Here is a 15,303-nt window from a genome sequence, read left to right on the forward strand (position 1 = left end):
ATTTCCTTTTAGAAGACATCTGAAGGCAGCCCTGTTTAGGGAAGTTTTTAATGAGTGATGCACTATTGTAGAGTGGCTGGGAAAACCCAGCCCGATGGGCAGGGTATAAATATTATTGTTGTTGTTGTTGTTGTTGTTGTTGTTGTAAGGCTCCTTCCTCCCTGACTACCACCATAGAAACATGGTCCCTCGCTTGCCTTCATTACAGTTGCCCAGCTTTTGAGGCAGGATTAAAGCTGCAGCAACCAAAGCAGTTTGGAAGGAAAAGCACTCCGAGAATCTTAAACTCTAGCCCTAGTGATGTTGTATTTCCTCCAGCATCTATATTAATCTCATTTTAAATGAAGCCTCCAACTGAGCAGCACATGGAGCACCTATAGCTCAGTGGTGCAGCCATTTCATGCATTTCCAATTAAAAGCATCTTGGGGAACAGGGAACAGAAGACACTTCTGCCTGTGATTCTAGAGAGCTGTTGCCACTGAAAAGAGAGAATGCTGTGTCAGATCAGGGGCAGACTTTGGTAGTATGATGTCCTGAGCAAAAACAAAATTTAGTGCCTCCTCCAGTATTTCTCTCCCCTCCTTCGCCTTCTGTTCTGCGCATGCTCTCAAGTGCACTATGTCACAGTTGTGGCAACTCAATCACCTGTCTGACCAGGGCTTAACTGTGAGTAGGCAACCAAATAAATACAGGTATTAGTAACATTGCTATTTTGCAACCATTCAGCTCAACGCCCTGTATCAGATCTGTACCGATCTAGATCTGGCACCGGTCAGATGAACCAATTATACAAAGCAGCTTCCTACGTTCTCTGCAGAAAGGAAAGTGGAACGTGCTTAAATAAATCAAGCTTCATTTCTGCTAGATGGCGTCTTTTGGCCAGGATTTTACAATGCCATGAACAGGTGTGCGCAGCCAAACTTTGGCTTACTCTGCTTTCCTGTTCAAAATACCATGCTAGCTCTTATTTCCCCCTGAAGGAAGAATGGGGTGGCAATGAGGTAGAAGACGGTTCAACAAAGGGGCAAACTATGTTCCCCTATGAAGACACATTTCTTCAGAAAAGGCTGTAGAACAGATGCAGTGTTGGGACAGAAAAAGTACTGATACCAGATCAGTCTAAAATATTTGGTAAGTCACCTTCCATTCACAAAGGATCAGGGTTTCACAAGTGCCATTAGCAACCACCAATCTCTTCCTGATGACTTGTGAAAAAGGACAGCAGCCGTGACCCTCCCTCCCACAGAGAACTTGGAAGTTGTGAGGGAGTCTCTCGCTTCATAATAGGGACTACAAGTCCCATCATACCTGACTGTTGGTCCTGCTAGCTGATGGGAGTTGTAGTCCAACAACAGCTGGGAACCCAAGTTTGAGGAAAAACTGTAGGGCCTTCCCCTTCCCTGAGTCCTCCAGCACAGGTACAGGATCTGGGTAAAGTAATAAATCAGGATCGCATCTTGTGACAAGGTAAGAGCGTCTCAGAAGCAGTTAGATTCCATCTGGCTGGTTCTAAGTGTCTCCAAAGCATGGTGTGATGTGAGTGAATAGCCTGCCCTTTGCAGAAGATTCCACAGCTAGACGAGCCTTCTTTCTTTCTGTTTACTTCAGGCTTTATGAGTAGCCAGGAACAGTGGAAGTCTCTCACTGCTTCTGTCAACTCCAATACCTGCATGAGATTAGGGAACTATCCCTCCCTGCTCTTTGGAAGGCGGGGCTTGTTCATTCACCTTGTGCTATGCTTGGGAGACATTTGGAAGTGCTGCTTCTAAGTCTCCTACCTTACATAAACAAAGAGAACTACAGTGGCACCTCTGGATGCGAACGGGACCCATTCCGGAGCCCCGTTCACATCCTGAAGCGAACGCAACCCGCGTGTGCACAGGTCGCGATTCACTGCTTCCGCGCATGTGCGCCACGTCATTTTGAGCGTCTGCGCATGCGGCGAAACCCGAAGTAATGCTTTCCGTTACTTATGGGTCGCCACAGTGCGCAACCCAAAAATATTCACCCCAAAGCATATTTAACCCAAGGTATGACTGTACTAGAGAACTTGAGGGAAGGGAATCATGCCAAGTTAGTAAAAGTAAAGGTAAAGGGACCCCTGACCGTTAGGTCCAGTCGCGGACGACTTTGGGGTTGCAGCACTCATCTTGCTTTATTGGCCGAGGGAGCCGGCATACAGCTTCCGGGTCATATGGCCAGCGTGACTAAGCCACTTCTGGTGAACCAAAGCAGTACACGGAAACACTGTTTACCTTCCCACCGGAGCGGTACCTATTTATCTACTTGCACTTTGATGTGCTTTTGAACTGCTAGGTTGGCAGGAGCTGGGACTGAGCAACAGGAGCTCACCCCGTCGCAGGGATTCAAACCGCCGACCTTCCGATGGGCAAGCCCTAGGCTCTGTGATTTAACCCACAGTGCCACCCGCGCCCAATGCCAAGTAATTACCGGATACTAAAGCCTCTGGTCTAAGACACTCCCAATGCATCTACTAGTGAAAAACTCCTAAGACGGATCGAGTGTTCTTTTTTTTTGGGGGGGGGAGGGAAGTTCAAACAAAACCCCCAAATATTTCCTATTGAGTTATTCTTAAATTCAACCTGTATAGGTAAATACAGTGAAATATCAGGGCAACTCCATCCTAGACCTTGAATATGTTCTATATAAATAACAGAAACTGGGAATCAATCCCACTTGGTTGAGTTAACTCCTTTCCATGTACTGAACCAATAGTTTAACAGAGCTGGGAGAATTCCAAGTAGCCACTAATGCACAACCCTCCATCTGTGTCCAGTGCCAGCTACAAGCAGGAGCCAAAGGCCTTCTGGAGATCACCCTCCTCTTCAGCGTTTGGGCTTGGGGAATTTCTTCGTTCGTGGCTTAGGAGTGCTGGGCTGTGAAGGTGATTCAGTTTGCTCCTTAACGACAACTTCTGCAACGACAGATGCACAGCAAGAAGCACTTAAACACTTACATTGTCAACACCTAGACAATATGAGAACCAGTAGCTCAGAGAAACCTCATACTCTACTCTGCGACAAGACCAGGTTTCAGCTCAAGCATAGCCTTGAGGGAATCAAGACCAAACCCAGCTGCCCAAAGAATGGTTATGAAAAGCATTTGCATCCACAAACCCATGTTTGTCATTTCCACACTTCATAAGTATACCTGTTCTCAGTGGGAACCTCATCCATAGTGGGAATATTCCAACAAAGGATTATGTGCTCAACCCCACTTATTTCAATGATCTAAGACACACCGATCTCTGACATGTACACAGTACTTTGACAGTTCAGAGTAAATCAATAATCCTGATACGACCAGTATCACGCTGCAGATGAGCAGCTTAGGCTCATAAAAGCTTGCTCCGCCCACCAATTGGGTTAGGAAAGAGGTCAACTAGGGACTTCCCTGCTCACATTCTTAGCCAGTGCAATGCAGTTTGCTTCTTCAGCTCCCTGGGTTGGTTCATAACATGCATCTTCATTACTTCATGACTGCAGCATCAAGTGAATTATGACATGTGAATTATGACATTATTAAGCAATGAAGAACTTTCCTTTCACCCCACAACACACTGCTTTTCAACAGAAACATACCTATTCAGGCCAGAACTAGCAGATTGAGGATGCATAATGGGCTGTGCAACTTCAGCAATGCAGATGGAAGAATGGTCTTCTTCTTTGGCGATCACTCGTAGCTGAGTAAGATTGTCTTCCATGAACACGGTCTCAACAGTGAGTCCGTAAATGACTGTGGAGGCCAATTCCAGATCCACACGTCCTTCCACAGTGGGGACATAGGTTTCCGGGCGGGAGTTGATCACAGTGTGGATTTGCCAAGCGTGCCTTCCTCTTAGCACGTTTCTCCCTTGTGTCCTGAGTTTGAGTGTCTTCAAAGCCCATGATACCTTTGGTAAAGGCTGTTCTCCAGCTGGAGTGCTCACAGGCAAGTGTTTCCCAATTGTTAGTGTTTATACTACATTTTTAAAGATTTGCTTTGAGACAGTCTTTAAACCTCTTTTGTTGACCCACCAGCATTAAGCTTCCTATTTTTAAGTTCGGAATAGGTTTCTGAAAGTGGAAACCTAACACACCAGGGAGAAAAGTTCTAGATTAGTCCATTCCCTGCTGTGCTAACACTCTACTTACAGGATACACTTTATAATAAAGAACAACCAAAAAGGTGATTTTCCTGGCTGCAGTTTGTAGTGGCACAGTCCAGTCTACTACCTCACCCTCCTGGGCAGACCAGGTGACAGCTGCCAGTCATCAAACACTAATCAAGAACAGATAAATCAAGCAACAGGTGTGAACTAGGCCTCTGTTTGTTGCCCGTGTGGAAAGGATTCCCCCATCATACTCAGGAGGTGGACTGGGCAAGTCAGCTAATTCTCACGTTACCATTTTTAAATGGAGAAATAAACAGCCTGCTGTTATTGAGGGGGTGGGAATGAAAAGACCTTCAAACAGCAAACCATCTCTCTCCCCAGCCTGTCTTAGGTACAGCCTATCATTTTGATTCTTGCAACCTTCAGGGAGTAGTAATGATGGGGAAGTGGCTACACATATTTACTTACTAAGAGCAGAAACAAAGGAACAGAAAGGCATCTGGGACAACTTCTGCAGTAACATTCCATTTCTGACTACGGGTGGAGAGGGGGGAAGATGGTGGGTTGTGTCAAGCCAAGCATTCTGCCAGAGCCTGCCCTCTAGTTCCCCCCAACCTTCCAGAGCAGATTTGGGGATGCCAAGGGGAGGAGGAATCCCATTGCGCTAGCACAACGTATTTAGCACAACCTGTATCTGTGAATGTTCTCCGCTCTCCTCCAAAAGCACACTTCCTGTACATTTTTTCCCCATTGCGTGGTAGGCAGCTTGGAAATATAATACACATAGTCTGAAATGGCACAGCTCAGCAAGAGCTGCAACACGTGACTTCCCTGTGCCTGTTTTGTCTATTTTGAGCCATTTCGCAGCACCAGCAGCATACTCAATTATACCACCCAAATGTATGCTTGAGACGTAAGTGCAGCCAATTCTGGTTCTCCGACACATTTGTACCTTGAACGCACCTGAGCCTGCAAACCACTTTATCACATTCACATTTTATGTTTCCAAACGTACGCCTAAACGTGTGGTGCATGAAATTGCCCTTAAAATTCCAGAGCATTTTTTTAGAGCCTACAATTCCACCTTTCAAGTCTTTAGCCATACCTGCTTTGAGTTTTGTTTCTTTTTGTTCAGAGTCCTTCAGCTTTGGTTGCTCGCCCTCCATGTTCTGGATTTTTGCCAGAGCTTCTTCCAAGTCCTCATGGAGGACTTCAGATTTTTCCTCAGCTTGCTGTGCTCGCTTTTCAGCCTCTCTGAAAGAGAAGGTGTCAGATAGAACTCATAACCCTGACCAGGCAAGAAACCAACTAATCTCGTTTACTCTAGCTGGTCGCTTCCTACTGTGAAAAATACATTTTCTCTTGCTTCTTCATTCCCCAAAATGTTACTAACAGCCAATATTACCTATGTAAGAATCCACACCAGATTAGTACATTTCAAGTGTCTAAAACCTACAGGAGAATCTATTCCTAGCACTTCAAAACCACATGAGAACTCACATATCACTAAAGGTAAAGGCAAAGGACCCCTGACAGTTAAGTCCAGTCACGGACGACTCTGGGGTTGCGGCAATCATCTCGCTTTACTGGAAGAGGGAGCTGACATTTGTCCGCAGACAGTTTTTCTGGGTCATGTGGCCAGCATGACTAAGCCACTTCTGGCGAAACCAGAGCGGCGCATGGAAATGCCGTTTACCTTCCCACCGGAGCGGTACCTATTTATCTACTTGCACTTTGATGTGCTTTCGAACTGCTAGGTTGGCAGGAGCTGGGACCAAACAACAGGAGCTCACCCTGTCGCGGGGATTCGAACCGCCGACCTTCTGATCGGCAAGCCCAAGAGGCTCAGTGGTTTAGACCACAGCGCCACCTGCATCCTATTTTTGTTTAAAAATGGAATGTGTTGCAGCAGAATAGACACCTGCAATCACATAGGCCACCTATTCAAGATACCCTGTAGTCTCTAGTCTGCACAAGAATGCACACATCCATCCACCTCTTCCCTGTGGTTCTATACTCACACGAGACGCTCTTCCAGAATTTCCAGTGATGCCAGCAACTCAAATTCCTTCTTTGAGGCCTTTGTGGTCCACTGGCTGGCATGCAACTCCCTCTGGAATAAGAAGAGTGAGTAACTTATAGGAAATGAAAGGAAATAAATCAACAGGCTACTTTCTGTCTCAGAACTGGCATACAGAAATCCCTGGCTCAAATCTTGCCTCAGCTATGAGCACACTAGGTAGCCTTAGATAAGTGATGCTCACTCATCCCTTACATCTTCAGAATGGGGATAAAGATAATTCTGGCCTACTTTACAGGGTCATTGCACTGTTTTATTTACAGAGACACAGAGTTGGAAGTTGCCATTACTCTGCCTCTGAGAAGAAAAGGTTTATCAGGGCACAATTGCCTGAGAATATCTCCTGTAAAAACCCCATAACGGTGTCCGTGCACCACTGCCGTTCTTTTAAATGGGGCCAGTGCAGGAGAACTTCCCAGATCTGTTTCCTGCTGTAATAGTGTGTTGTAGTGGCCATAGAATTGGGCCAGTCACTGCCTCTCTCAGCCTAATCTGCCTCATAGGGGTTTCGTGGGGATTAAATGAGGAGGGGGAGAACCATCTATGCCACTTTGAGCTCCTTGGAGAAAAACGGTGGGATATACTGGTCTACTACCATTAGGATCGCAATATTGTCATGAGAGCGCTTGGACTAAAATTGTCAACCGAAAGCTCTACTTTTCTGGTTTATCACCACAACAGTTATTAACATTTGGCTTCAGTAAAGCAAATAATTTAATTAGACAGTGCCTATATGACACTGAGCGACAGAATAATCTGGCCAAAATAAGGAAATTTTGTCCATGGTATGATTATTTTCCACCTAGTCACTTTGGCACCCTATTTGCAAAATGTAACAATTTCAAAATACAGACACGCTTTCACTTTCGCAAGATTGAATATACTGCCTTTGGCTGTACTCGAGGGTCGATTTCAAAAAAATCCACTGGAAAAACGGTTATGTCCCTGTGGAGATGGCAGCATTGAGTCAGTGGCTCATGTGCTTCTGGCTTGCAAACTTTATAAAGATTTGAGGAGTGAGGCTATTACCCCTCTATTATTGTCTGTGCCGGGTCGCTCAACCATTGCTAGTGTGTCTTTTCTTTTAGCAGATCAAGATGATCAGGTGACAGCAAAAAATGCAGGGTTTTTAGTGGGGACAATTAGAATAAGATCTATTATTTGATTATTGATGTAAACCCCCTAATGTATTTTCTATAGTTAAGTTTTTACCTCTATCTTCAGTACATTTTATTTGATTTTATTGCTATGGCTAGTGCCTGATGCAAATAACGATTCTTCTGCTGCAAGGTGGGATATAAATAACTAATACTGAGAACCTGTCCTCTAAAGCAGCTGCCACACCTTGTTACAAATAGACACACCTCTCCAGAGAAGTTCTATCTATTTATACATATGTACATACATACATACATACATACATACCCGTGACACTGTGATTTCTTGTACTTGCATGGTTTTGACATACACATTAGAATCATCACCAATGTATCTGACTGGGTAAGTGACCGCAAGACTCTCGGCCTGCTCACCAGTGCTGGTGCCGGCCACGGGCAGCTGTTCCTGCAAGGACAAACAGAAGGAGCAGGGGAAATGGAAGGACCACACAATGCAATGTTTGTTTCCTCCTCATCAAGGAAACTTCTCACAGAAGAGACTCAGATAGTGTATGGAAGGATCATGATGATCAACTCCAGTCCTTTTCCCCCCTGGGGGTACTCAGCAGTATGCAGTACCGGCACCTTTTTAATGGATATGTTAAAAGTGTGGCACTTAACTGTAACAACTTCATGGTGAGTGCCGGCACCATTTTTTCTAGAAAAAAAGCTCTGATCAACACAATCTTCAATTATTTTCATATTCTACATAAGGCTACGCTGTCAATTGTGGTTCAGGAGCTCCTGGAATCAGTGTTCACAGCAGTGGCGGAGGAACCCTCTCTGGCACCAGGGGCAGGGCAGCCCATATGAAGTGTGCATGTGCGGCATCCCGTACGAACTGCGCATGTGCGGTATCCCACACGTGCGCACTCCGTATGGGCTGCCACTTACACGGCGACCGTACGGGTTGCTGCACAAGTGGCATCCCGGAGTGTGCATGTGTGGTAGCCCGTACGGACGCCATGCAAGCGGCATCCTGTACAGATTGCGCATGTGCGGTGACCATACGGGATGCCGCACATGCGCAGTCTGTACGGGCTGCCACTTGCACGCAGCGTCCATACAGGCTGCTGCTTGCACAGCGACCGTACAGGCTGCCATACGGAGTGTGCACGCGCGGCAGCCTATACGAACACCCGTAAAGATGGCGCATGAGAGTGGCAGCCTGTATGGACACCGCGCAAGCGGCGCCCATATGGACTGCGCACGCCCCTGGCCGCTCTACAGCTGGGGGGAGGCAGGGGCCATCTTGTCACCCGCCCCTTCCGCCCCCCCCTTCCTATGCCCCTGCTTCACAGACCATGCCTGAATTCTGGGGCTGATTCTTTGCTGCTGGAGAATTGGAAGTGTATACACTCTTGGCTTATCCACTTTCCATATTTAAACATGCTCAACTACCCTTGAAAAGAGAATCCTCAGCACTTCATCAAACTACAATTCCCAGGATGCTTTGCGAGAAAGCTAAGAAAGATAAAGTGGTATACAACTTTGTAGCATAAAGTTTCTGATTCAAGCAGACACTTTATGACCAACAGCTGGAGAAAGGGGGTGCCTTTCCTTTGTGCTGCATTACCCACAGTCCTGCCTATGTTCTGCGCCAGAAGAAACCAGAATCCAGAATCTGTAGCAAGGAATTCTCAGTTCAGTGACCAATATTTACTGGTATCAAATTCCAATTCCTCAGATTTTTCAAAGCTTTTTCAATTTTTCAGGAAGTGATCAAAGAGGGAGGTGTTGGATGTATGAACAGAACAGCAAGGAATTTAAGTCACAGAAGGGGAAAACGCAAAGCATTAAATGGGCAGTTCATACATATCCAGCAATGTGATGCAGCCAACAAATATCCCATTGCTCCTGATAATATGTAAAGGAAGCTTATCAGGCGGGACGTAGTTGTAAGAAAAGCAGCCACGTTGACAGCCCCATCCATGCAATCTGCTTCCTCCACACTGCCAACCCAGGGGCCCAGCAGTGATGCCACTCCTGACACCATTAACAACTTCTGTGTGGCCTACTGGAAGTAGCTTTCCCAGGTAGCATCCACCATATGTCTCCAATCTCTTCTCCATAGTCATGAGGGATAGATATATATATTTCTTCTGTTTGTAAACTGCAGGCTTCCCTTTGCATGATGTCAAAACTTCCACCAGATGGCAATAAACACATGGCCATGAGCCCCAGCGAAAAAGAAAGAAGCCCTGAAAGAAGAGGGGCAGCTTTCTACATTTCCTAACGGAGATGCTCACCTCTGCTTCAAACGCTTGCTTCTGTTTTGCTGCCTCCTGATCTTTTAGAACATCCACAGCTTCTTTGTCTTTTTTCTCTTCCTCCACAGGTACCTCGGTGGTGGAGGAGCTCTCCACTCTCTGCTCCGGACGAGGAGGCAGCTGTCGTTTCAGCTGAAGCACCTGCAAAAAAGGCTGCTAGTGAAATTCTCCTTCTGAGATATCGCCCTGCGCCAGAAGAGAGCCCTGCGCCACCACCACCAGTCACACCAAAGTTTATTCTGCCAGTACCTCTAACCCAAACAGGCCAACCAGGTCTTCTTGGCTGATTAAAGTGGTGGGAGTGGTCTTCATTCCAGACAGGAGGAGGTTGCAGGTTTCAATCCAATCCAAGCACTCTGTCTGGAAAAAGAGAGAGCGAAAGAAGCAACCAATCACCAAAAGGGAAATGCAGTGGTACCTCAGGTTACAGACGCTTCAGGTTACAGACTCCGCTAACCCAGAAAAAGTACCTCGGGCTAAGAACTTTGCTTCAGGATGAGAACAGAAATCGTGCGGCGGGGGCGGGAGGCCCCATTAGCTAAAGTGGTACCTCAGGTTAAGAAGAGTTTCAGCTTAAGAACGGATCTCCAGAACGAATTAAGTTCTTAACCCGAGGTACCTCTGTAAAAACTGTTGATTTGTAGCAATGTCCTGTGCACAGCGGAATGATGAGGAATACGTGCTCATACTCTATATTGCTTTATTTACATTTCAAAGCTGGTAGATTACAGAAAAGCATCTTGACTCTGCCGGAGCAGAAAAGGCATCCTCTCTCCTCTGAAGCACGGAGAGAATCACACTCTGTGTGAGAACAGTGAAAAACAGGAAACCAGTGTACGTCACATCCAGTCCCCCTTTCCCGTGGGAAAACACAACAGCAATGCTGTCTGTGGAATGTAAACATTGTCTTGTGACAAGCCTTTCGCTGCACAGTGAAGAGAGCAGAAACCAACATCCTCCCCCTTTCTGTGAACACCACTGGGCAGCGTGTTCGTACAATATCAGTACAAACCCAACTTCTGCACATAGGTACAGTGTTGATCCCTTGATACAATCTTGGACAATACATCAGCAGGAATTTCATTACCTGGCATATAGGACACCGTTACGAGTCCCTTCTGAATACGTTCCCTAGCATGTTGCACCTTCAATTGCAAGTGCTTCGTGCTTTGCTTACAACCTTCAGAATTCAGCAAAGCCAAACATGCTTTGTTGTCCTGGTAAACCTGGATTGGACATTTGACAGGAATTTTCATGTCTTTGCACAATTGTAACAACCATTCACAATCCTTAAGTGAATAAGACAGTGCATTCAGTTCAGCTTCACAAGTACTTAAGCTAACTGTTGTTTGCTTCTTGCATGACCAATCAAATAGACCCTGATTGTACATATAGCAAACTCCAGACGTACTTTTCCTGTCTGTTGTGTCACTTCCAAAACTTGCATCTGCAAATATCTCAAGACCACCAGACTTCTGATTGTTAAATCTCAGTCTGTAATGCATAGTGCCTTTCAAATACCGCGCTATGCGTTTCAGAGCTTTCCAATCCTTAACAGTAGGATTGTTGACTTGTCTGCTTAGCAAATTACAGCTAACAGCAATGTCTGGTCTTGAACATCTGGCAATGAAGTTTAGCTTGCCTAGCACACTTCTGTACAGTGTAGTGTCAGAAAATGCTTCTTCAGTGTCATCTACCTGATAACCTGTTATCATCGGTGTGTCTACAGGGTTAGCATCCATCAGGTTTAGTTTGCTTAACACATCAGCAATTTTCCGTGACTGGTGTACTAGAATGTTACCATCTTGATCTCTCTCTATTTCCAGAGATAGGTAGTTGTTTACCTCACCAAGATCTTTCATGTCAAAGTGTTCTCTCAGTTGAGCTAGGGCGTTATTGTACATTGTGACATCTTCCCAAAAGAATAATAAATCATCAACATAAAACAAACAATACAGTTTCTTTTGCCCCTCCTCTTTGACAAATACACATGGATCAGCTTTCCCTTGCTTAAAACCTAGAGAAAACAATACCTCAGTGAGTTTTGTGTGCCAACACCGTGCACTTTGTTTGAGACCATAAAGGGACTTTTTCAGAGCACAAACAAATCCCTGTTTTACCTGTACGCCATCAGGTGGAAGCATATAAAGTGATTCATCTAGAGATCCGTACAGAAAAGCTGTATTCACATCGTGGTGACTAATGTGTAGATTCTCCTCTGCCGCTAGCTTGAGCATAAGCCTAATGCTCTCATACCTCACTGTGGGTGAGTAGGTCTCGTGATAGTCTTCACCTGGTACCTGTGCAAAACCTCTGGCTACCAATCTGGCTTTGTGTCTGACTATCTTGCCATTTTGATCAGTCTTCGCTTTGAAGACCCATTTGCTTCCAAGCAGTTTCATTCCTGGAACTACTGGAACAAGTTCCCATGTTTTGTTCCTTTCCAAGGAATCAAGCTCAGCCTTCATGGCATTTAACCATGGCTCAGCTTCCTTTGAATCCAAATCCTGGATTTCTTGGAAACTTGAAGGTTCAAATACCTTCTTGGAGCTTTTAACAGCTGTTACTGCTATCTTAGCAAACTCATCAGCAAATCTCTTTGGAGGTCTGCCTTTTGTGGCTCTTTGTGACCTGCGAATTAGCCTTAAGTCTTCAACACCCTCCTCTTCCTTCTTAGGAGAAAAACGACCTATTGTGAACAATGGTTCTTCCAATTCTTGATCAGAGCTTTCAGAGGGTCGCATAGAGGCTTTCGCACTCTTGAAATCCTCTGAATCACCTGATTCAGTTTCAGACTCAGAATCAGAACTTTCATCAGTGGGTGTGGGTTGCTGTGGCTGCTTTTGACTATCCTCAGTCTCATCACTGTCATCAGGGTAACATTGGAAAATTCCCACATTCTCCCCCCACTTGGCATTGTACTCAACACTTCTTGTGAGCTTAATTGTCTTAGAGCCAGTCATCCTTATTCTGTAAGAACCTTTCTCATAACCTAGAAATATACCATGCAAACCACGCTTGTCTAACTTGGAGTTTTGTGGTGAGTGAACCCACATGTCAGAACCAAAAATTTTCATGTGTTTGATGTATAGTTTCTTGCCAAACATCTTCTCATAGGGGGTACAACCAATCGCTGAAGATAACCTGTGATTATAACTGTAAGTGAAACATGAGAGAGCTTCGGCCCAATAACTCTCTGGAAGATTGACATCATGTAGCAAGGTTTTTAACCCTTGAAGCAATGTCTGATTTGCTCGTTCCGCAAGTCCATTCTGCCATGGCGAGCGAGGACTAGACAAATCGTGTTGAATTCCTTTCTCAGTCAGAAAAACTTCAAATTGCTGAGAAGTGAATTCTCCCCCGCGATCTGTGAAAAGAGTTTTTACCTTCTTACCATGCACATTTTCCAACCAAGCACAGAATTCCTTGAACCTAGGAAAAGCCTCTGATTTCTGCTTGAGATTGTACACATAAATATACCTGGAAAATGCATCAATGAGAACCATGAAGTACCTATTTCCACCCAAAGAGGGCGCTAGTGGTCCAACCAAATCAGCATGAACAATTTGGTATGGTTCTGTAGCTTGCCTACTAGACACCTTACCTTTCGCAGCCATTTTCACCTTGTTTGCTGCGCATGCCTTGCACTTCATGTGGTACCTGCAGGGTTTAATAGTCATACCTTCAACCAAGGCAGGCATTTTAGATACTGCCTCAAAATTCAAATGACCAAATTTTCGATGAAAATCATGAATACATTCTGCATGCAAACTTTTGTTAGAACCTGCAATGCAACAAGTGTCATCCTGCACAACATCATCATAATACAAAACATACAAACGATCAACATATTCAGCATACAATACATAATCATTTTTCTTTGTGATGATGCACCTTTTGTTCTTAAAGGAAACGTCAATGTTCCGCTCATTCAGCTGTCCAACGCTGAGCAGATTATGTTTGGCATTTGGCACATAAAGTACATTCTGTATCGATAAGTCCAAACTGTGAAGAACAACAGTTCCGTAGCCTTTACTGGGAATTGTGTGGTCATCCGCCTGGTGAATCGCACCTTCCTGCGGTGTAAAAGACACGAACAGTCGCTTATCGTTGCACATGTGATGGGTTGCCGCTGAATCAACAACGAAGAAAGATCTGGACGTCTTCTGGACCTCTGCAACTTTTGGAGTGAAGCGTGAGACCATTGCCTTGGGCTGCGTTGTCCTGATCACTGGACCTCTGCCTTTGCCTCGGCCTTTTCCACGCGATGAGCTTTCGCTGCGCTGCTCTGTCTTGGCCCTGGGATATTTGCATTCCCTCTTCATATGGCCTAGACGTCCACACGAGTAGCATTTCACTGCCTTCAAAGCTTTGGCGCCATCTGGTGGTTCCACTGCACTCTGGGATGACGACTGTGAAGTCTCCCCCTTTCCCATGCAGCCAGCACCCCGGCGATCTGCTTCATTCTGAATCACGGCAGTAACATAATCCACTGTCAGCTGAGCGGTAGGCTGTACAGCAATCTGAGTCGCAACAGACTCCCAACCTGAACCCAAAGATTGTAGTATCATGAAGGAATACACAGCCTCTGGAAAGTTGAGTCCTCTCTGTTGCAGCTCATGTCTCAGATTCTGCATCTCCATCAGATGTGTACGCACATCTCCACCTTCAGCAAGAGCCATATTATGCAGCTTGTTGAAATAAAACATGGTAGATCCAGCTTCTGTCCTCAAGTGAGCCTCTCTCAAAGCGTCCCAAATTTCTCTGGCTGAGGTCTTATCACGCAATAGACAGAGCTCTTCTGGGGATACTATCAATGTAAGAGTTCCCCTTGCTTTGGAATCTTTAGCTTTCCATGCATCTGTAACTGGAGCTGGGGGGGTGTCTGTAATAACTTCAAACAGACCCTCTTTCCGCAGAATAGCCTCTGCATAGAGAACCCAGTCCACATAATTTTTCTTATTAAGCTTGGGAATCCCACAAGCATCCTGAAGGGCCATCATGACTCTGGCATTAGCCTTCTGCGTCATCTCTGCTGCTTTAAACAAGCTGCTTTATACAAGCTGCGTCTCTGCTGCTTCAAGCCTCATTCCAAAGGCAAGTTCAAAAGTGCTTTCTCTCTGCTGCCCTAAATCATGCTGCGTCACTGTTTTTTTGCAGCTGCTTCAGCCCTTTTAAAAGTTACTTTCGATTTCCCCAGCATAGCTGCTGCCTGTTCCCGGCAAACGGACATAAAAGTTCAAAGTCCAGCCATAAAGCCATTAATTAGAAGCTGGCAGGCTGCCCGGAGCAGTAGCACATACCTCATCAATCATCTTGACGCGCAGATACCGTCCGATCCGTCCTTCTGCATTCCTTTGCATTCTTTGCCGGCACTCCTATGACTGCGTCCTTCTGGGCCCGATAACCAAAATGTTGATTTGTAGCAATGTCCTGTGCACAGCGGAATGATGAGGAATACGTGCTCATACTCTATATTGCTTTATTTACATTTCAAAGCTGGTAGATTACAGAAAAGCATCTTGACTCTGCCGGAGCAGAAAAGGCATCCTCTCTCCTCTGAAGCACGGAGAGAATCACACTCTGTGTGAGAACAGTGAAAAACAGGAAACCAGTGTACGTCACATCCAGTCCCCCTTTCCCGTGGGAAAACACAACAGCAATGCTGTCTGTGGAATGTA

General features: G+C 45.5%; 1 protein-coding gene across 1 annotated transcript in view; it reads right to left on the reverse strand.

The window, feature by feature from the left end:
* Positions 1-2,702: 2,702 nt before the first annotated feature.
* Positions 2,703-15,303, reverse strand: part of AXDND1 (axonemal dynein light chain domain containing 1) — a 47,119-nt gene continuing 34,518 nt past the window's right edge. The window contains 6 exon segments of the mRNA XM_079981194.1: positions 2,703-2,936; positions 5,221-5,369; positions 6,137-6,228; positions 7,621-7,758; positions 9,602-9,763; positions 9,872-9,982. Of these exon segments, the coding sequence (XP_079837320.1) occupies positions 2,848-2,936; positions 5,221-5,369; positions 6,137-6,228; positions 7,621-7,758; positions 9,602-9,763; positions 9,872-9,982 (741 nt within the window). The 3' untranslated portion in view covers positions 2,703-2,847.

Source organism: Podarcis cretensis, assembly GCF_951804945.1.
Source record: "Podarcis cretensis genome assembly, chromosome: 6".
NCBI classification, from domain to species: Eukaryota; Metazoa; Chordata; class Lepidosauria; order Squamata; family Lacertidae; genus Podarcis; species Podarcis cretensis.